Below are 24314 nucleotides of genomic sequence, written 5' to 3'. Positions count from 1 at the left end.
TAATCGAATATTCTACACCTTTAGCGACCTCCCAAGTCAAGATCCTATGATCACTCTCACCGATTGGTGGCAATGTGGTCATATTTGTTACAGCCAAATCCTCAGATGTAATTACTATGTCAAGCACTCTCTGACCCCTAGTATTTTCCATTACATGCTGTCGCAGATAGTTATCCCTTAATAACCGCATAAAATCCAATTCCTTCCTCCTGTGTGTCCTCTCCTCACTCCAATCAATGCGACCATAGTTGAAATTTCCCATAATTATCACCCTCCTTCCACTCATTTCTTCTATTTGCTTGTGCATACTGTCACCACCATCTTTTCCATCACCTGGTCTATAGCAGCACCCAATTGTATATTTAGTTCTGCTAGCCACAACCTCACACCAAATGGCCTCAAATGTGCTCTTTTCTCTATCCTGCAATTCAACTTCTATTCTCCTTGGCTGCAGCTCATCAGCTATCATCAACAATACTCCTCCCTCCATTTTATTCTCCCTGTCATTCCTGAACACACTATACCCATCACATTCAATCCCACTAGCTATATCATCTACAGTCAGCCATGTTTCACTAATACCAATAACCTGTGGTCTGGAAGTGCCAACCATGGCCAAAAACTCTTCCTTCTTGTTCCTAATACTCCTAGCATTAGTGTACATGAATATCAATGACATTGTCAGTCGATTGCACGGGGGGGACATTAAGTTATTTGCAATGATGTGAAGCTGGGAAAGGTTATTAGTAATAGTGCAGATGTGGTAGTCATGCAAGAGGATTTGAATAAGCTAGACAGATGGGCAAATTAATGGGGGTGTCAGTTTAATGCAGCAAAATGTAAGGTCTTGAGGTTTGGGACACATCGATGGGATGCCACATACTCTATTGGAGGAGCTATACTGGAGGAAGTAGGGGAGACAGATTGATAGAAGTAGGTTTCTATCAATCTGAAATTCAAGGGACATATTGCAAAGGTGGTGAAGGTAACACAGAGGATTGCTGCAATAACAAGAAGGATGCTGATCTGCAGAGATAAAAGAGTTATCATTCCATTTTATAAGACCCTGATCAGACCACACTTAGACTATTCTTCTCAGATTTGGTCTCCAGAATTTGAAGGGGATAAATTAACTGTGGAAAGGGTACAGAGGAGGATAACAAAGACAGTTTCGGGACTGTACAATGTTAGTTATGAGGATCAGCTGAGGGAATGTGGACTACAGAGTTTGGTGGATAGAAGGAGAGGTGATATGATTGAGACTTTTAAACTGTTGAGAGGTGGTTACAGGGTTGACACTAGGGAGTTCTTTCGCTTGGTTGAAAAGGAGTGATGACAAGGGGCCATCCCTGGAGGATATGAAAGGCAACTGTGAGAAAGAGGGTGTGGAGTGGTTTCTTTGCATGGAGGGTGGTTGAACCATGGAATGCTTTACCTGATAGAGTGGTGAGAGCAAGAACGGTCAATGAGTTTAAGGAGTGATATGATAGACTAGGTGTTTCTAGGAGAGACCTTCCACGATGAGCCTTGATAGACGTGTTTCCTAGGAAGGACATCCTGCAATGAGCATTTTGACTCCTTGGAGGCCTAAATAATAATAATTATTATTATTATTTCAGTATGAGAGAGGACATGAAAGGGTTGCTGGAAGAGGTGAAAGTGAAGGTGAAGAGTGAGAAATTGAAAATTGTTAGTATTTTACCTCACTATGATAAAAATGAATTAAAAAGAAGGGCTATGATGGCAAACAATTTCATGTGTAGGCTATGTATAAGGAATGGATGCGAGTTTTTGAGTGTGTGGAGTGAGTTTGAGGGAAGATTGGATTTGTATAAGAGGGAGGGCCTACATGAATGCATTTGGTATCAGGAGCCTGGAAAAACTAATAACTGGTATGAGACTTAATACAGAGAGTCAGGGAAACTAAATTATAAAGGAAGGAATGGTGTGAATGTGAGTGTAAGAGCAACAATGGTATATAAATGTGTTAATGAGGGAATGAGCTTTGTCATGGAAATGTTGACGAAGCGAGAACGATTTCGGGTTTGTGTTCGTCATGTTTGGACCAATCATGTGTGCAAAGATGTCTACATGTGTAAGGCATTAGAGATCTACAAGTTGCCCAACTGTATCATGCAGACTGCAAACAAGAGCATACAAAAGAACATGCAAGTAGATTATTATGTCTTACATGAATGCTAGGAGTATCAGAAAAAAAAGGGATAGAGTTTGTTGCCTTAGTCAATATGTTACAACCTCAGATTGTAGGAATTAGTGAGACCTGGCTATCAGAATCAGACCTAACTGGTATCGCGTGTCATGGATACAGTATTTTTAGGTAGAGCAGAGTGGATAGGTGAGGAGATCCCTGCTGCTAATGATATTGGATGACTTAAATCCAGTTAGAGTTGAGACCTATGAATGTAGTAATACTGCTAACAATATTTCATGTGGCAGTGAGTTTGAAGCCATCTGGTGTGAGGTGGAATCTAACAAGACAAATTACATAGTGGGGTGTTGTTACAGACCTGGTGGATTGGTTGCTGGTGATGAAGAAATGCATCAGCAAATAGAAAAAGTGAGCATGAAAAGAGTAATCATAATGAGAGAGTTTAATTATCCAAATATTGATTGGGTAGCAGTAGATTCTCATGAGAAGAATGAAAATGCATTTATTGAGCTATTCCAGGTCAACTTCCTCAAGCAGCATGTGACAGAAGGAACTTGAAGTCAAAGAGTGATTCAGTTAAAGACGTAACTATTCTGCTTCCAGTTGGTGACAGTGATCATGCCGTACTCACTTGGGAAGTGACTAAGTTTATGAATGTTCCATTCAGAAAAGGTTACATGCTAAACTACAAAGCAGCAAATCATGACTAACTGAGGAGTATGCTGAGTTCGGTAGAATGGAATCGGTTGCCGGACGGAAAGAATATTGACAGTGAATAGGAAGCATTTAAACAATACTTAAATGATGCAATATCAGAATGTTTTCCGAGAGTTCAAAGAATAAATAGAGTAGGAGTCAAATGGATGTGTAATCTTATTAAGCAAGAGATTCTTAAGAAAAGGACAATGTGGAAGGAATACTGTTTGCATAAAAAAGACGTCCGTTATGAACGTTATAAATAGCAGGCTAGAATAGTCACAACTGTTGTACGGAAAGCAAAGTCTGATTATGAAAAGAAACTGACTCTGCATGATAAAGACAACCCACAAAAATTCTATCAACATGCTGCAAGTAAAAGAAAGAATGAATATGAAAGAATAACTCTTCTAAATTCAGATAGCGTGAGGGTTACAGATGCAGAAGAGGTTGTTCAGTTAATGAGTGCCCATTTCGTTAAAAGCTATCAACCTGGTGAACGCAACATTGAGCTCACTTCTTTACTATATGAAGAAACGCAAGTGTGTGAGGCCGAGGTATCAGAGCTGTTGCACAAACTGAATAAGAATTCATCAACGGGGACTGATGAAATATCAGCATGTGTGCTAAAAGTGTTCAGCTGAACTGGCCATTCCTTTGACTAGGATGTTTAATATGAGTCTCAGAACAGGGACGATTCCGCAAGAATGGAAGGAATGTATGGTAATTCCATTGCACAAGGGAGGTGCAAAGACTGATGTATCCAACTATTGACCAATTAGTATCTCAGGAGTGGTGGTGAAGATTTAGGAAAAATTGGTTAGGGCCCGCATACAGAAATGGGTTGACAGTGAATCTCTACTTTGCAATGAACAACATGGGTTTACTAAGGGAAGGTCATGTTTTAGCAACTTGCTCACATTCTATAAAAATGTTACCATTGAACTAGACAAGGAGAATGGATACACCATGATACTTTTGAATTTTGCTAAGGCTTTTGACAGAATAAGCATGGCAGACTGCTGCATAAATTGGAGAAAATGGGTTTGGGTTATACAATATTAGCATGGATAAGAGAATGGCTGACTGACAGATATCAAAAAGTGATATACAGGGGATCTGAGTCTGCAAGGTTTAAGCAATTTGACTTCAGCAACATATGCAGCATGATTGTAGACAGAGAGCTTTTCTCCCTTCAGACGGCTGTATCGAAAATATATATATCTTCTTTCTTCTCTTCTCTCTGATTCCCGACACCACCACCATACGCCTCTATATATGGCGTCGCTGGACCTCCAAAAAGGCCTTTGATAGCATCTCCCTTCCTGCTCTCCTTCGAGCGCTGTCTATTGCTGGATGTCCAGAACCCTTTCTTTCCTATGTTATGGAGCTATACTTGGGTAGCTCCATCACTATCACTACAGGGTCCCATGCAACTGCTATTCCGGCAGTGCAGGGTGTTCGCCAGGGTGATCCTCTATCTCCCCTTTTCTTTAACTGCATCATAGATGAGTTTCTTCACTCTCTTCCTAGCCATATAGGCTACTCTCTAGGTGCTTCTTCCTTTAATGCTATGGCCTTTGCAGACAATCTTATTCTTGTAACCACTACTAAGATAGGCTTGTAGGAACTCCTTGACAGGGCAGTTGACTTTTTCTCTATTCAAGGCCTTTCTATTAATGGAGAGAAGTCCTGTTCTTTAGCTCTTGTCCCCTCTGGTCGTGACAAGAAGCTTAAGGTCAAGATTATAGAGTTTTCCCTGCACGGGAGGCCATTGCATGCTTTGACCATTCTGGAAGAGTGGAGATACCTCGGTATCATGTTCACCCCAAAGGGAAGGTCTTCTATCCTAGAAGCTGGGATCACTTCTTTGAGGAAAGCTCCTCTCAAGACAAAGACTGTTTCTCCTTTCCCACTATCTCCTACCTCGCTTTTACCACAAGTTGGTGCTTGGTAGGACATATATCTCGGTACTGTCCCGAATAGACAGGGATATCTGTTCAGCAGTGAGATCATGGCTCCGACTGCCGCCCCTATTGCATATTTCCACGCGAGGGTAAAGGATGGTGGGGTCGGGGTTCCATCACTTAGATGACTGATCCCATGCCTGCGGCTGTCAAGAATCACAAAGTCAGAACTATCTTCTTCCCCTATCTGCAGAGAGGCTTTCTATAGCCCATTAATACAAGAAGACTTTAGGCAGGCTAAAGGCTGGTCCCATTATCAAGGTACCTTAATTAAGTCAGCACCCGCAGAACACAAGAGGTGGGCATCTCTGTTGCACTGTTCTGTAGATGGTGCTCCTTTAAATGAGTCATATCTGGTGCCTCCCCAGCATGACTGGGTAAGGGATGGCACTAGACCCTGGGTTCGAGTATATTGACCTTATCAGGACGAGGATCAGTGCACTGCCTACTCGAGCCCACACAGCTCGATGGGGTAGTGACGACTCAAACTGTAGGGCTGGCTGCCACTACAGAGAAACATTGTCTCATATAGCCCAGTGTTGCTTCCGCACCCATAGGGTCCGCGTGCGGAGGCATGATGCCATGGTCTCCATTCTGAACAACCGCTTTAAGAACAAAAGTTTGGAGACTGCAGTGGAACCACATTATAGGACCTCCGTGGGTTTTCGTAAGCCAGACTTAGTGATTAAAAGATGCTGACGTTTGGGTAGTTGATGCCCAGGTAGTGGGAACATGGCACCCACTAGCCTGTAGCCATAATAATAAAGTGAACTATTACAACAATAACCAAGATCTAGTTAGTAAGATACGGGAGGGGCATGGAGCAACTCCAAGGTTTACCAGCGTCACCATCTCTTTACATGGCGTATGGAGAGCAGATGGCTATAAGGACTTAAAACAGCTTGGGCTTACGCAGAAGGATATAAAAGTTCTTTCCTTGAGAGCCCTACTGGGTACACTGGTGGCATGGCGTTGCCACCAGAGAATGACTACAATAATAACTAGAACAGGCATAGGGTAAAACACTTGTAAAGGCTTAGGCCTATATGAAGTTTGGACGAGATATAAGGGTAGTACTGCCCATAACCAGTACAAAGATTAATAAAAACAAAAAAATGTAAAAAAAAAAATAAAATAACAAGTGATGGACCACAAGGATCAGTGGCATATAATTATTTGCTGATGATGCAAAGATAGGTAGGGTAATCAGGAATCTTTATACTGGTTATGGGAATTATGCAGTCTTTGCAGAATGATTTGAATAGGCTGGAATTGTGGGCATGTGAAAATGGATGTCAGTTCAATGTCAGTAAATGTAAAGTCATTGACTTCAGCATGATTAGATATCCAGTGTCGTATTATATTGGTGGGATTAGGCTAGAAGAAACTGATGGATCTTGGAGTGTTAATAGATAGGAAGTTGAAGTTCAGGGGCCATGTGGCAAAGATTGCAAATATAACTCAAAAGATAATTGCAATGCTGAAATGAACGTTCACATGTAAAGATAAGGATGTTATTTAACCTCTTTACAAGGCCTTGATAAGACCAAACTTGGACTATTGTGTGCAAGTCTGGTCTCCTAGTTCTCCACTGCAATTCTGATATATTGGAGAGAGTACAAAGGAGTGTGTTAAAAATGATATCAGGATTGTGAATACTGATTATGAAGACAGATTGAGAATTCGTAGACTGCAGACACTAGCAAACAGGAGAAAGAGGGGTGATATGATTAAGACTTACAAATTTCTCAAAGGGTCATACAGGATTTCAATTGATGGAATTTTTTAATTTATGGAGGGTGGAGAAAGGACGAGAGGGCATCCTTGGAAGCTGAGAATGAAGTCTGCCAAGAAGGGTGTGAGGGCTAGATTTTTTTCTCAGGGAGTGGTGCGTGATTGGAATGAACCGCCATTGGATGTTGCGAGTGCAAGCATGTGAATGAATTCAAAAATAAGTACGCCAGCTGGTGTGTGTGTAGTATGTGGCCTCCCTCGATGAGTCTCTGACTGCCTGGAGGTCTCTCTTAATAATAATAATATAATATATTGAAATTAATTCTGGATTTTTATAACTGCATATACTTCTAGTTCATATTTCTCTCATTATTTTGTTTGCATTTGTACTTTTTCATGTTTTGTGTACTTTATATGTGGTTCCTGACAATCTTTTGTGTCATCAATGTACATTTTTTTTTTGTTTACTTTCAGTTATTTACTTAGTTCTGTTTACTGCAGTTATGTAAAAAATCTCATGCAATACTTCTCACAGAATTACTTCTAACAGTTATATTTTGTGACATAGATTGTGATGTCCTTTGTGAGGAAAATCAGTCTGCTATTCTGAAGGCTTTGTACATTTACTGTTTGCAACAAAGTGTAAAATAGCATTAGTTCTATTGGACTTTGACATGTCTTATGTAGTTCATTGCGGCACTTTATTTTACTATAGTGGAGTTCACTACAGTGAATGTCTTCAGCAATAATCTCTAATGTCTGTCCATTAGTCACTCTTATTGTCACAGCTTCATGCCCAATCCCATTTGCTCCAATTTATATACCACAATTGCCCACAGTATTCAAATGTCTGACTAGTCAAGCAATATAGCCATTTCTTTTATCAAACTCAAATGCCCCTTTACTGTATAATGTGAAACATTACTAAGACAAGACTAATTCATATTCCTATTCACACATTCCTGAATTCTGCCTAAGCTCTTCTAATATCTTAATCACCACTATGAGATAATGACTGATCTATAATTTGCTACCTGTTATAAGTCTCCTATATACTATTATCTTCTATTACCCCTCTGTGACTGTCATTTTCCTTGCGTTTTCTTAGAACACATGGACTGATGTCCCAGCTTTTTATTCAGTTATTGCATGACTAGGAGGGAAGTCTAGGAATCAGCTGTGCATTATCCATAAATCCTATTTTAAAATATTTTTTATCCAGACTGAGATTACTCTTTCAGGGTCTCACAACCCTTCTTAAATTAGCATTCCAACCATGATCTGGCAATATAAGGATTGGAAATCTTTCCATTTCATTCTACAGAAAGGTCCAATTTATCATCATTAAACCTGAAGTGTAATTTGGTTTTTTTGTTTCAGACTATTATTGTTTATCCTGTTTCACCTACACAAGTAACAAATACATTTGATTTAGCATATACCAAAGATGCACCAAAGGGAGTCTCCTCTTTGGTGCATCTTTGGATATAACGCTTTAAATATATCATCATCAATTTCCTGTCTTGTACCCTCAAGGGGTGTACAGGATATGATAGTACTACATGAAAAATTTACATCATTACTAACTTCCTATCTACAATTTTCCTCCAAATCAGTCTGTTACTTGTCAAGACTCCAACATTATCAGATCTTATATTTCTATCGTCTAAGGCACTTTGTACCGTATCAATCCACCTATATCTTGGTCTTCCTCTGGGTTGTTTTCCTGCCAACCTGGCAAAAAACTTGTTTTCTGCCAGGTTGGCAGGAAAACAACCCAGAGTCAAATCTTTCCATGCCCATTCCATGGGCGAGGAAAGCACTTGACTCTAAGTGACCAAACCACTTGAGATTAGCTCAAGTGGTTTGGACACTTAGAATGCTAATGCATTCCTGGATACTGATAATGTCAAGTCCTTCCCTAATACCCTCGTTTTTAATATGATATTGCCATAGATGCCATCTGTTCATGCCTCTAATCTTTCTCAGGACTCTGATATCTGCGATCTCTAGTCTTTGGTCAAGTGTTTTACTTCTAACTCACTTCTCAGATCTTTAAATTAAAACTGGTTTGAACTTGTATACAGCTAATTTAGTGTTCTGACTAATTTCTCTCTTATTCAACATGATTTTATTCAATTGACTTCTGTTGTCTATTTCCATATTTAATTTACTAACTTCACTAAAAATCGTGCCTAAGTAGCTGAAATGTTTTACTTATTCCACAGGTTCCACGTTCACAACACAGTTGACATTTTCAACAATTCTACCTATTTTTATTGTCTTTGTCTTTTTATTGCTGACCTTCATACCATATCTATTACAACAGTTATTCAATTTAGTCAGGGAATCTTGCAGACTTGTAGTGGATTTATTTTGAAGTATAACATCGTCTGCATAGAGCAAAGAGCTGAAATTAACATCCCCAATTTTGATATGTTTAATACCACTTTCCTTCATAATGTGATCCATATAGATAATGAATAACAGAGGGAATAATGTACATCCTTGTCTCACATCAGATTTAACATTAAACCATCTTCCTATACTTCCTTCAATTCTAACTTCTGACTTACAACTCAAATAAAGACTAAGTATTGCTTGATATAATGCTCCATTGACACCATATAATTGTAGCATTTTGAATAGCTTCTCTCTTGGCACCTTGCATATGACTTTTCCAAATCGACAAAACTTAAATACAGATCTTTGTTATATTTCCGTGATTTTTCAACTATTTGTCGTACAGTGAAGATCTGATCCTGACAGTATCTATTTGCCCTGAATCCAGCTTGTTCTTCACCAAGCTATTCTTCCACAATTCTTCTCAACCATATCTCTAGTATACTTGCATAAATCTTACCAGGAACACTCATCATCATCATCAAATTCCTGACATGTACCCTCAAGGGGTCAGTAGGGAAATACCTCTGTAATTCTCACATTCAGTTTTATTTCCCTTTTTATATATGGGTACTATGAGAGCTCTACTCCAATCACTGGGAATTCGTCCCTCTGTCCAGGCCTTCTGAACTATGCAGTGCCACCACTGTAAGAATTTTATACCACCGTACTTCAACATTTCTGGTCAAATATCATCTACTCCTGCTGCCTTTCCACATTTCAAGCCTTGGATGGCTTTTTCTACTTCAAGTATGGATATGTATTCCTGACTGCATGCCTGGTCAGTGTTTTTTTATCACTGTGCAGTCATCACTGCTTGTTTCATTTAACAATTTTTCTAATTACTCCATACCTCAAGGATACCGTTTTCTCCCGTTTTCATGTCACGTTTATCATCTCCAACTCCTTTTACAGAACTATTTCCTCCATTTCTGAGCTTCTTCAACAACCTCCAGAATATTTTGCCACTTCTTGATATTTATTTTCTATGTTCTTGCCAAAGTCCTCCCATGACTTTTGTTTAGCTAGTTTTACACAGTGTTTAGCTTTCTTACATTTGTCTCTGTATTCTCTAAGACACAAGATGACTTATTTGCCAGGAACTTTTGATATGCTTTCTTCTTTTTCTTCACTGTCCTTTTAACTTCCTGTGTCCACCATGGAGTTTTGATTTTTCTATCCTTGTAGACAACCTCACCACATGCCTCTCTGGCTGAATCAATCAAGGGTTTTCTTCAAGGCTTGCCATTGAATCTCCAAGGTTTGGTTCCTGTTCTCAAACTCTTTCATTTTTCCTTAAATAATCTTCATGTATTTTAGTCTACAGTTCACATCTGAGAGCTGCTCAACTTTTATTCGCTTTAAAACTTTCTTACATGTCATTCTTTTCAATATGAAATTCAATTTTATCCTGCTCAAGACTAAATAGTGATCACTTCCAATTTCAAATCCTCTGTACACTCTGGTGTCCTGCACCAGGGAGAAAACATCACTATCAACAATAACATAGTCAATAAGACTTTTCTTATTCTTTACCTCTTTTCTCCATGTGAATTTGTGCACATTTTTATGTAGGAACATGGTGTTAGTAATAACCAGTCCCTGTCCTTAGCAGAAATCCAACAGGTATTTGCCATTATTATTAGCTTTGCTCTTTTCTCCAAATTTTCCTAAAATATTTTTGTATGTCTAACAATCATTTCCTACTCTGCTATTTAGATCCCCAACAAGGACCAACTTTTCCTTTTTCATTGTGTCAGTTGCTTTCTCTAAAGCCTCAAAAAATTCCTCCACTTCTAACTTAGTAGAACCTTCTGTGGAACCATAGGCACAAGTAAGTCTCATTGTCCAATTCCCCATTCTGATATTTGCCCACATCACTCTACTTGAGACTGCCTGCCATTCAAGAAGATTAACCTCATATTTAGTGTTGAATATTATGGCTACTCCTTTTCCTTGATCGTCATTGCCTGAATATAACATTTTGTATTTATTGCTCAAAAAGATCTCACCAGTTTTTGTCTTTTTTGTTTCAGTCACCCCTATTATGTCGATCTGGTACTCATCCAATTCCTCAGCTAGCTCCATTTCTTTGCCATTCAGGCTTCTTATGTTGATAGTACCGATCTTTAACTTTGGCGATGTTGAGTTGGGGTGTGTTTTCACATTTTTTCCAGTAGCTGACTTTTCACTGTCCACCCTGGTTCTTAACTGGGTGACGCCCCAGTCGGCATAAAATTTTGTCATGTTGTACCATCATTTGTATTTTGGTTTAAGCCAATAAGAATACAATTTGGTTGGCTAAATCCCAAATTGCGAACCCATCCCCTCATTTTTTCAGTATCCAGGTAGATACCCAACAGAGTGCACCACGAGTAGGCGAGGATTGGACATTAGATCAGAAGCCCTGGTTGGTTCTCCGCATTCCTTTAAAGGCTATGTGGAGGTCTGCTCTCAGTTATACAGCTTTGACCCTTAAGCACCCCATTGTTAAATCAATTATCTTAAATAGAAGTTCCTGTCCCTTCACAAATGAGCTCCACTCTCTCTCTCTCTCTCTTTCATTAAGAAATATTTTCAGTTCCTCTAATGGTCTCAAATCATGTCATTTCAGAACTCTGATTTTGGAAAATCCTCAGTTAAATTCTTAGAAAATTCCTTTCTAATGAATGAATTTCGATGAATTCCTTTCAGAATTCATTAAAAGAGTAATTTTCTAATGAAATAGTGTTTAAAGGCATTCGGCAACAATACTGAATATTACTCAAGATGCAGAGACAACATATGTAGGTGGTCACTGAGACTTGTAATAATTATTTTATTGTATTTTAGAATATTATTCTGTAAGTGTACATGCAACTTCATTGTGTAGTTGCATGTGCACTTACACTGGAAATAAAAATAAAAAACCAAAAGAATAAAAATGTTGCATATACTTTGCAAAATGGAAAGATTTCATTTATATCCTTGTACATGTGAGGAATACATACTGAGGCTTAAAGTAAGTGACTGGAAAAAATACTATGTTTGGTCTCATGTAAATATTTTTTTACATGTTTTTCCACATGTAAAATACAGAGTATACACATACAAACTGAAATGAACATTTCCAAAAAAAACTTGACAAGTCCACATAAAATATACAATAGGAAAATAATATTATGGTTGATTATTAGACTTCCAGGGAGTTATATATATATATATATATAATCTTTTTAATTTTGTGGGAAATTTAAAAGTGAGAGAGAGAGATTGTATTTATCATGCATTATACTTATTCTTTTGGATACCCCTTTAATGTAGTAATTTTTTTTCTCATTAGGTATATATATTTCTGTTAAGAATAAATGTTTGTCATTATTTTATGAATGTGATACCAATTATTTGAATTCAGTTTTTCTCCAAGCACATCTGTAGCTATTTTTTAAGGGTGCTAATGATGATTACTGGGATGAGTGTTCAACAAATAGTGAAGGATACATACACCCTCTGTCCAAAAAAGAAACCGAACTTTTGATAGAAAATAAAACTAAAGCCAATTATAATTATTCAAATCATTTATTTCAATCAATATACTCTCCCCTCAGCTTCGATACAGGGTTTGGCATGGACAATTACTTTGTTAAATGAGTTTTGTTTATATTGGTTTTTGGAATCCTGTTGAGGATCGCAGTTACTGCCCGCTTTAATGTTTTCAATGGTGTTGTATCGCTTTCCTTTCATTGGCAAATGAAGTGGCAGGGGGGGGAGAAAGAAGTCACAAGGTGCTAAATCAGATGAATACGGTGAGTGATCCAACACACAAACTTGGTTTTTGCTCAAAAACTATCTCACAATGTTTGAACAATGAGATGGTGCATTATCATGCAAAAGTGACCAGCTGCCTGCATCACGATATTCATGCCATACGCGACGAATTCTTGCTATCAATCACTTCAAAACTTCGAGATAAAACTCACCATTGACTATTTGGCCAGGCAGAACGAATTCTTTGTGGATTCTTCACTCTGTTTCGGGCTCATACTCAAAACACTACGTTTCGTCACCAGTAATGATCATTTCAAGGAAGTTTGAGTCCTTACGAGCCTTACGGTTTTAATGAGGTCCTTGCAGTGTTCAATCCGATACATTTTTTGGTCGTCGGTCAACTTGTGGGGAACAAATCATGAATTCAATTTATGAAGGCTCAAACTCTCGGTCAAAATGTTGTGCACAGTTGATTTTGGAATCCCCAATTCATCTTCAATCAATCTCATGGACGATTTCGGGTTTTCTTTGATGAAAGCATGCACTTTTTGGATGTTAACTTCGCTCAGTCCAGTGTTTGGACAGCGCGGCTTTTCATCGTCCTCAAGTGTCTCACAACCACTTTGAAATTGCTTAAACCACTCGTAAACTTGAGTATGGAACAAGCATTCATCACCGTATGCTTTTTGAAGCATTTGATGCGTTCCGGTAAAACTTTTACCAAGTTTAACACAAAAGCCAATCGCAGCTCTCTGTTTGAAACTCATTTTCCGACAATTTGTCAAAACACACTGTCACTCTTGGCACTATGTCTCAGCTTCTAATGAAACAAATGTCAAACAGTTGACATAACACTAATGAAAGTTGCCACTTTCGACAACAAAAAGATACAACACGTGGCACCACTAGTTTCTTCTATTTTCGAAAAGTTTGGTTTCTTTATGGACAGAGGGTATATTTCACTTGGTTATACTACAAATTAAAGATGCCAAGAAATTATATTTTTGGTTTCATCCAAGGGAAAGCATGTGACAAGCATATTAATAAACTGAAATTCTAGTTTCAAACTTTCAAACAAAGTTTCAAATAAAAAGATACGACAGGTGGCTCCACTAATTTCTTCTATTTTCGAAAAGTTCGGTTTCTTTTTGGACAGAGGGTGTATTTCACTTGGTTATACTATAAATTAAAGATGCCAAGAAATTATATTCTTGGTTTCATCCGAGAGAAAGCATGTGACAAGTATATTAATAAACTGAAATTCTAGCTTCAAACTAGGTTTCAGAAGAGATCAAGACTTAATGTAAATATAACCTTCAGCAAGAGTCCACTCAACAGTGCACTATTTAAAAAAAAAAAAAAAAGGGCATTCCCAGAAACTCACATCAGCCTTTTTATTAGTGTTTTTGATTAAGAGTTTCACTGACAATAATAAAACTCTTAATGGTAAAGAGTTGTTTTGAACTGCTGTTGAAAGTTTTTTTTCACTTGGTTATACTATAAATTAAAGATACCAAAAAATTATATTCTTGGTTTCATCCTTTATCCAAGTGTGAGCTAAAAAGTTTGCATGTGAGGTCACTTCACAACTTCTACTTGTATATAGAGGCTAATGACTTCATATCAATTGCCTTAGTATCCCATAATGCAATGCACATATCCTTGTGGACATGTATTATGCTATGTATTATGAGAAAGGCCACCACCCTTCTCATAATCTGGGAATGCCTATCAGTGAGAACAGAACTATTGAAGAAAACTGAAAGATACAGGAAAAGACAGATTAGAATATAAAATTATCTGTAAACAAATAAGGCAAAACATCAAAGATGACTATAATATATATAGAATGACAAAATTGGCAGAAGCAGCTTGGCTTCGTAATAGCCTAAAAAAAAAAAATAGAAAAGAAATAAGTCTAAAGCAACCACTATCATTGGCCTTCATAGACAATCAAAGAAACAGGCACACAAACAGATGTGAAATGGAAAAAATAAACACAGCTCCAGTACTATGAAATGAAAATCTGGCAAATTCGGAAATATCATCTCTCCTACCTGAAGAAGTAAAAAATGGCTATCCACCATATGAAAACTGACCAATCAGCAGGAACTGACAGTATAAAATCTGATGAATTAAAAATGGGTGGATAAGTACTCTTTAAAGACTCTAAGAGAAAGATTTACTCGATATATGCAATTAAGGAAAGCACCTACCGAATGGAAAACATCAAACACCATAATTCTGCATAAAAAAAGTAATAGAGAAGACATCAGTAATTACAGACCCATCTGTCTATTATCACATACATATAAAATATTCGACAGAGTCATCCTAAACAGAATACAAACCTCCATCAATGAAAATAGCTGCAAAGAACAGGGCGGTTTCAAAAAAGGCTTTGACAATAGACCACATTCAAACTATTACTCAACTAACAGAAAAATGCAGAGAATACAAGATGCCACTGTTTTCTTTTTATAGATTTTAAAAAAGGCATTTGACACTGAATAAAGCTTTAATAGAACGAGTAGAAATAGCATATATCCAGCTCATAAAAGATATTTACAAAGAAGGCATAACAAATATCACTCTTTTCAATCACTCAATTAAAATTAACTTAAGTGGAGGAGTACATCAGGGTGATGTACTATCACCTAATTTCTTCACATCCACTCTGGACAGCATCATTCAAAAAACTGATATGAAAGGTGGAATAAACATTGATGGTGAAATGTTAAATATTCTATTATTCGTCAACGATATGGTATTAATATCTCACTCCCTCGAACTCTTAGAATCAATGCTGAATAACATAAGCCAAAACTGCCAAAAAATTGGACTGGAAATACATCGAGACAAAATAAGATGGATGAAAAACAAATACTGTAAAGATTACACAATCTCTCTAGAATTCCACACCATTGAAAAAGTTGAAAATTACATCTACCTAGGACAATCCATAAAAATGAATAACGATATATCAAATGAAATAGCAAGGAGAAAAAGAGCTGCTTGGATGGCTTTCAACAAAATAAAATCAATAATTACCAACCAAAACAGATATAGAAATAAGAGCCCATCTTTTCAATAGTTACATCCTATCAGCATTAATTTATGACAGTGAAACATGGAACACAACTTTAAAAGAAGAACAAAGCCTAATAACAACTCTATGTGCAAAAGAAAGAAGAAGAATGTACAACATAAATAAAATAGACCATGTAAGACACAGAAATCAGAAAGAAGTCTGGACTCAAAGATGTAATAAAAGCAATCTACAATAGCAAAAGTAGATGGGCAGAACATCCTGCCGGAATGAGAGACAACAGATGGACAGTCAGAGTAACAAACTGGTAACCAAGAGAGCATTGTCAGTGCCAGGTTATTTTGCACCCTAGGCAAAGTTTACAAGTGTGCCCCTTATTTCATAACTAAAATGTTTCTAATTGACATTAAACAAAATAAAATCTTCTTTCAGGTTAAATTAATAGGGCTTTTTTTTATTTTCTTTTTTAATTAATTTGAAAATTCTCTGTTATAATTCATTTACAAAAAAAAAGTTATAAAATACCGAAATTTAATATTTTAAAATGTTAATGTTTTAAAATATTTATCTTAACTGAATTTTAAATAGTGGTAAGTTCAAATCATTTAGGTAAGGAACAAAAAAGGACCAAGAGTTAAATAGTAAAATAGTGCGATGTGTGAGGCATAAGGAAAAAGAATCTATACCTAAAGCATATATCACTATTTAATTTTGATATTTTAGTAAAGTATGAATAAAGCATAGCGTGAAGTTTTGCACCCTAGGCGTTTGCCTAGTTTGCCTAAATGGCCCTGCAAGAGAGATACCAAAAGGAAATAAACCTGGAAGACCAGCCTTAAAGTGGAAGACCTAATGATCAAGAAAGTTAGAAGAAAATGGAGAAGAAAGGCTCAAGACAGGAATAGCTGAACTCTTTACGACCTGAAGTTGGAGACATCTTGACTGAAATCACAGGTCCATCTAGGTAATGTAATATTAATATTTGCTAATCCCCCCCCACCCAAACACACACAGAAAAGCTTGTCTGTCCCAAGTACATCAGATTACATTCACAACAAATATGATAAACAGAGACAAAAGTATCTTTTGTAGATAGCACGAGATCAGAAATCTTACCAATAGGAAAAGATGGATACAAGATAAAATTTCAAAATTCTATTTTAGGTTCAGAGAGATGCCAGAAATGTGGGATCGAAACCCTGTGTTCTATTAAAATATGCTTTGATATAGGAATGTAGGAGTCAATTATCCATTGAATGCAACGAGGGCTACAGCCATCTGATTCAATTTAAGTTTTTTTTAGTGAAAAGTGTAAGCATCATCATCATCAAATTCCTGCCATGTACCCTCAAGGGGTGTACAGGATATGACAGTACTACATGAAAAAATTACATCATTACTAACTTCCTATCTATAATTTTCCTCCAAATCAGTCTGTTACTTGTCAAGACTCCAACATTATTAGATCTTATATTTCTATCGTCTAAGGCACATTGTACCATATCAATCCACCTATATCTTGGTCTTCCTCTGGGTCGTTTTCCTGCCAACCTGGCAGAGAACACTTGTTTTACTAATCTTTCCTCTTCCATTCTATTTAAGTGACCATACCACATGAGATTATCTCTGCTAACGCATTCCTGGATGCTGACAATGTCAAGTTCTTTCCTAATATCCTCATTTTTAATATGATATTGCCATTGATGCCATCTGTTCACACCTATAATCTTTCTCAGGACTCTCATATCTGCGGTCTCTAGTCTTTGGTCAAGTATTTTACTTCTGACCCAGCTCTCAGATCCATAAGTTAAAACTGGTTTGAACACTGTCTTGTATACAGCTAATTTAGTGTTCCGACTAATTTCTTTCTTATTCCATATGAATTTATTCAATTGACTTCCCACCATACCAGCTTTGCTGATTCTGTTGTCGATTTTTATATTTAATTTACCATCTTCAGTAAAAATCGTGCCTAAGTAGCTGAAATGTTTTACTTGTTCCACAGGTTCCCCGTTCACAACACAGTTGACATTTTCAACAATTCTACCTATTTTTATTGTCTTTGTCTTTTTATTGCTGACCTTCATACCATATCTATTACAACAGTTATTCAATTTAGTCAGGGAATCTTGCAGACTTGTAGGGGATTTATTTTGAAGTATAACATCGTCTGCATAGAGCAAAGAGCTGAAATTAACTTCTCCAATTTTGATATGTTTAATACCACTTTCCTTCATAATGTGATCCATATAGATAATGAATAACAGAGGGAATAATGTACATCCTTGTCTCACATCAGATTTAACATTAAACCATCTTCCTATACTTCCTTCAATTCTAACTTCTGACTTACAACTCAAATAAAGACTAAGTATTGCTTGATATAATGCCCCATTGACACCATATAACTGCAGCGTATTGAATAGCTTCTCTCTTGGCACCTCGTCATATGCCTTTTCCAAATCGACAAAACTTAAATACAGATCTTTGTTATATTCCCATGCTTTCTCAACTATTTGTCGTAAGTGAAGATCTGATCCTAACGGCCTCTATTTGGCCTGAATCCAGCTTGTTCTTCACCAAGCTTTTCTTCCACAATTCTTCTCAACCGTTTCTCAAGTATACTTGCATAGATTTTGCCAGGAACACTCAGTAGGGAAATACCTCTGTAATTCTCAAATTCAGTTTTATTTCCCTTTTTATATATGGGTACTATGAGAGCTCTACTCCATCATCGGGAATTCGTCCCTCTGTCCAGGCTTTCTGAATTATGCAGTGCAGCCACTGTAAGACTCTTATACCACCATACTTCAGCATTTCTGGTCGAATATCATCTACTCCTGCTGCCTTTCCACATTTCAAGCCTTTGATGGCTTTTTCGACTTCAAGTATGGATATGTATTCCTGACTGCATGCCTGGTCAGTGTTTTTTTTATCACTGTGCTGCCATCACTGCTTGTTTCATTTAGCAGTTTTTCAAAGTAATTACTCCATACTTCAAGGATATCTTTTTCTCCTGTTTTCATGTCACATTTATCATCTCTAATTCTTTTTACAGCACTCTTTCCTCCAATCCTAAGCTTCTTCAACAACCTCCAGAATATTTTGCCACCTTCTTGATATTTATTTTCTATATTCTTGCCAAAGTCCTCCCATGACTTTTGTTTAGCTAGTTTTACACACTGTTTAGCTTTCTTACATTTGTCTCTGTATTCTGTAAGAGTAAAAGCTGACTTATTTGCCAGGAACTTTTGATATGCTTTCTTCTTTTCCTTCACTGCCTCTTTAACTTCCTGTGTCCACCAGGGAGTTCTGATTTTTTTTATCCTTGCACACAACCTCACCACATGCCTCTCTGGCAGAATCAATCAATGTTTTCTTCAGAGTTTGCCAATGAATCTCCAAGGTTTGATTCCTGTTCTCAAACTCTTTCATTTTCTTTTCAATAATCTTTCTGTATTTTAGTCTACAGTTCACATCTGAGAGCTGCTCAACTTTTATTCGCTTTAAAACTTTCTTACATGTTATTCTTTTCAATATGAAATTCAATTTTATCCAGCTCAAGACTAAACAGTGATCACTTCCAATTTCAAATCCTCTGTACACTCTGGTGTCCTGCACCAGGGAGAAAACATCACTATCAACAATAACATAGTCAATGAGACTTTTCTTATTCCTAGCCTCTTCTCTCCATGTGAATTTGTGCACATTTTTATGTTGGAACATGGTGTTAGTAATAACCAGTCCATGTCCTGAGCAGAAATCCAACAGATATTTGCCATTATTATTAGCTTTGCTCTTTTCTCCAAATTTTCCCAAAATATTTTTGTATGTCTCACAATCATTTCCTACTCTGCTACTTAGATCCCCAACAAGGACCAACTTTTCATTTTTCATTGTGTCAGTTGCTTTTTCTAAAGCCTCAAAATATTCCTCCACTTCTACCTTAGTAGAACCTTCTGTGGGACCATAGGCACAAATAAGTCTCATTGTCCAGTTCCCCATTCTCATATTTGCCCACATTACTCTACTTGAGACTGACTGCCATTCAAGAAGATTAGCCTCGTATTTTGTGTTGAATACTATGGCTACTCCTTCTTTTCCTTGATTATCATTGCCTGAATATAACATTTTGTATTTATTGCTCAGAAAAATCTCACCAGTTTTGGTCTTTTTTGTTTCAGTCACCCCTATTATGTCGATCTGGTACTTATCTAATTCCTCAGCTAGCTCCATTTCTTTGCCATTCAGGCTTCTTACGTTGATAGTACCGATCTTTAACTCTGGTGATGTTGAGTTGGGGTTTGTTTTCAGATTTGTTCCAGTAGCTGACTTTTCGCTGTTCGCCCTGGTTCCCTGGCGAAAACAACGGGGGCCTTGTTTAACCGGGCGACGCCCCAGCCGGCATGAAATTTTGTAATGTTGTACCATCATTTTTTATTTTGGTTTAACCAATAAGAATACAATTTGGTTGGCTAAATACCAAATTGCCAGCCCATCCTCGTTCGTTCAGTATCAAAGTAGATACCCAACAGGGTGCACCACGAGAAGGTGAGGATTGGACATTAGGTCAGAAGCCCTGGTCGGTTCTCCGCATTCCTTTAAAGACTATGTGGAGGTCTCCTCTCAGTTATACAGCTTTGACCCTTAAGCACCCCAAAAGTGTAAGCATGAAGGATAATTAAGGATTCAACAATCTTAATTTTTTGGAGAAACCTAACAATTTAGGTTTACATATATGCACACTACACATATCTTCTTCATTATCCATAGTCTATGTAGACTGTTGGGGCACTATAAAAGTGCCACTTTAACTGTCACCTAACATACTCTCTCTCCAGATGCTTATCTTGGGATCTTCTTAACAAAATGGAGAATAAAGAATTAATCCATATAGTAACACATGGGTAACAAGGATATCGATGAGATAGTCTTGTAGCTAACTGTATTTTATTGTCCTTGCAAAGTGGCTGCAATCTCTGAAGGGCAACAGTTGCTTTAGCAATGCATGCTTTAATGTCATGTTTAGAGCTGCCATCTCAACACACATAATCATGTACTGATTTTTTTTTAACCGTCCTATACAAGAGAGGTAGAAGAACCTATAGTATCAAAGGAGTTTTGACATTTTTCTTGAGGACTGAGATTGTAGTCTCGAAATTCATGAAGAAAGCTGTTTCAGAGGTAATGGAATAAACAAAGAAAGAGGAGAAACAGGTTTGGCATTTGCAGTTGTACTGTTAAGGGATGTCGAGCAGCAGCTGTTGGTTGCAAGAATATGCTAATATAAAATATAAAATAAAAAAAAAATAAATTTAGTTTAATCCTTTATCCAAGTGTGATTAAACAAAGTTTGCACCTAAAAATATCTTCAAGACTGAATATGATGTTGTACTACCTTATTGGGGTAAGGTAGTACAACACTAGGCAACTCGCAGCAAAGGTGGTCCAAGCTACCATCAATCCTATTCCAGTATTTCCCATAATGCAAAACACATCTCCTTGCAGATATGTATAATGTTATGCATTAAGGGATTGGCCACTACCCAGACTAGTTTCGACCTTTATTGAGGTCGAAACACCACTGGACCTGGCTCCCACTCTTCAGTGGAAGCCAGGCCCAGTATAAAGGTGTGTTTGTATATTATATATTATCTTATCTTATTATTATCTGATGAGACCTCAAAAAAGGTTGAAACCGGTCTAGATAGTGACCTCTCCTCATAATGTAATTACAGTATTACATCCCCTAGGGGCTGTGTTTTTACATTATGAGAAAATATCAAGGATAGTGAGGGATCTTGCTTCACCTTTGCTTCGAGTTGCCTTGGTGTTGTACTACCAAATGGTCATTTACACTTGGATTCGCCGATAGTTTTTCGGTATATATGAAACTCATAGATTCGTAGTTCTCGATCTTAGAGTTTTGCTTACTGGTAGTTGAACAACAAGGGATTTGTATCCCCCTTAATTATTATTAAGGTTGCAAGAAAAATAGCCGTTTGGCTTTCAATTTATGTAATGAGATTTCATGTTTATAGTTATGTGTGCAATTCAGTAATGGGACTAATCAATTAAAAAAGAAAACTTTGCAGATAATTTCCAACTTTGTATAAACTACTACATATATGTTGTTGTGAAGCAAACCTTGCACACATTATATAATTAAGTATAAGCAATACCGAAGTAGTTGTCGCATAAAAATTAAACTGCACTGTAATATCATATCCTATTGCTAATAATTTATAAGCACTGATTTATCACTGGTTGCTATATATAAACTTACTTTCAGGTTCACTGGCATTTCTTGATTTGTCTTGTGATAAGCTTGAATTGCATGGAGCCATGCAAGAACTGGACCTTTGTCATCTGTAGCTCCACGCCCATATAGTTTTCCATCTTTTTCTGTTAGAACAAATGGCTCTGAATTCCAGCCATCTTCCTATAAATAATGCAATAAATTGTTCTATTTTATTTTTTTAAATGTATAAAACAAAATCAACAAAACAAAAACAAAAGAGGGCTCTGTCAAACAGCTCATTGTGGCTGATTTTTGTTAAAGTTTTCCCCCCCCTCAACTATTCTTTTTTGAACTAATACTATGCCAAAGGAATCGATTAGAATTGAAAAGGTACTAATGTCCATGCACTAATGTCAATTTATTTGACAGTGTTAATTAAAGTGAATAAATTTACATGAAATGCCACATATAAGCCTTTCTACTCGACTATATACTAATATCATAATGCGGAATGTTTTTATCATGTTGTACCATCATATGCATTTGTCGGTGAGAATGGGTGAGGAAAGATTAGCAAAACATTTGATGTTAAGATGGGAGGAAAGACACCCAGAGGAAGACAAAGCTCTAGGTGGATTGTTCAGTCAGAACTGCCTAAGAAGAAGAAACATTAGTTATGACAATACTGGAGTGCTTACATGTAGTAGATTAATCTGAAGGAAAATTGTTGATAGGAAATTAATAATAATGTAAACTTCATCATCATCATCATGCGTATCAAAGATTTAGGCCTAGGATGGTCTGTTTCGGCCTTAGAAGTCATCGTTGAATCGTTTAAGAGGACGCCCTGGTTTTCTTTTTTCTAATGGCTTGTACTTTAAGGCTTGTTTTGGTAATATTTCTGTTTTCATTCTTTGAATGTGTTCCATCCATTTATGTTTATATTTTTTCATTTTTTCTATTACTGGTTCTTGGTTTAATTCTTTCATAATTTCTTCATTTCTTTTGTGATCAAATAGGGTATACTTTGCAGTTTTTCTCATAAACTTCATTTCTGCTGTTATTAATCTTTGTCTTTTTGTTTTATTGTCCAGATTTCGCTTCCATACATTAAGACTGGTAGGGCTGATGTATTGTATACTTTTAGTCTGGTTTGTTTTTGAACTAGGTTTGGTTTAAATATAGAGTTAAATACACCTGTTATTTTTTAAATATTTTGCAATTTTTACGTTTATATCTTTTTCATTTTCATATGTGATCATACATACATCCTAGGTAGTTAAATGAATTCACCTGTTCTAAGATCTTGTTATCTATTACTATTTTAGTTCTTGCTAGATCTTGTCCTTTAAAGGCCATAGTTATTATTATTATTATTATTATTAAACAAGACTTCATGGAGTCAAAGACTCATCTAGGAGGTCCTTTTATCTCACACATCTCATCATACCGGGTCTTAAACACATTCAAACTCCCTGCAGACACCACACTCTCAGGCAAGGCATTCCAATCATTCACAACTCTGCACGAAAAAAACCTGCCTCTCACTCCCCTACTCACACTCTCTTTATACAGTTTCCAGGGATGACCTCTGGTTCTCCCCTGATCTCCCACTATTCTCTGTAGAACTTCTCCACCTTTGATCCTATAACAACCCCTTACCAACTTGTAGGTCTCTATCATATCTCCCCTCTTCCTTCTCTCCACTAGACTCTGCAAATTACATCTTTTCAATCTTTCCTCATACTCGACATTCCAGAGGTCAGAAACTACCTTAGTCAGTCGCCTTTGGACCCTTTCTAACATCTCTTCATCCTTCTGAAAACCAGGTGACCAAATCTGGGCACAATAGTCCATGTGTGGCCTAATCAAAGCCTTATACAATGGAACAAGAATCACCCTACTTCTACACGTCAGTGTCCTCCTCATCATTCCCAGAAGTCTTTGTGTTGTCTTCACAATTTTGGCGATGTGTCCCCTAAATTTTAGATCCTTATCCACTATCACTCCCAGATCTCTTATTTCCTCTACTTCCAACAATATATTCTCACCAAGCATAAATTCTGCATTCCATCTTTGTTTTCCAAATTTTAAAACCTTACATTTTGCAACATTGAACTCACACCCCCATTTGCTTGCCCAATCACTCAATTTATTCAAGTCTTCTTGCAAGGCCACAACATCTTCACTACTCTTTATGGTTCGTCCCAACTTTGCATCATCTGCAAACAACTGAATATCTCCATCCAAATCTTCGCCAATATCATTAATATACAAGTTAAATAGTAATGGCCCTAAAACAGATCC

General features: G+C 37.0%; 1 protein-coding gene across 1 annotated transcript in view; it reads right to left on the bottom strand.

The window, feature by feature from the left end:
* The window catches only part of Cndp2 (Cytosolic non-specific dipeptidase 2), a 327834-nt gene that overhangs the window by 216017 nt on the left and 87503 nt on the right, over positions 1 to 24314 (bottom strand). Inside the window, exon 4 of the mRNA XM_090414788.1 lies at positions 22053 to 22208. Within this exon, the coding sequence (XP_090270914.1) occupies positions 22053 to 22208 (156 nt within the window). The remainder of the gene's footprint in view (positions 1 to 22052; positions 22209 to 24314) is intronic.

This window comes from Typopeltis vanoorti, chromosome 25, assembly GCF_054136105.1.
Source record: "Typopeltis vanoorti isolate ZY-2024b chromosome 25, IOZ_Tvanoo_1.0, whole genome shotgun sequence".
Lineage (NCBI taxonomy): Eukaryota > Metazoa > Arthropoda > Arachnida > Uropygi > Thelyphonidae > Typopeltis > Typopeltis vanoorti.
The sequence above is the reverse complement of the archived record's forward strand: the minus strand, read 5'-3'. Positions and strand labels throughout refer to the sequence as shown.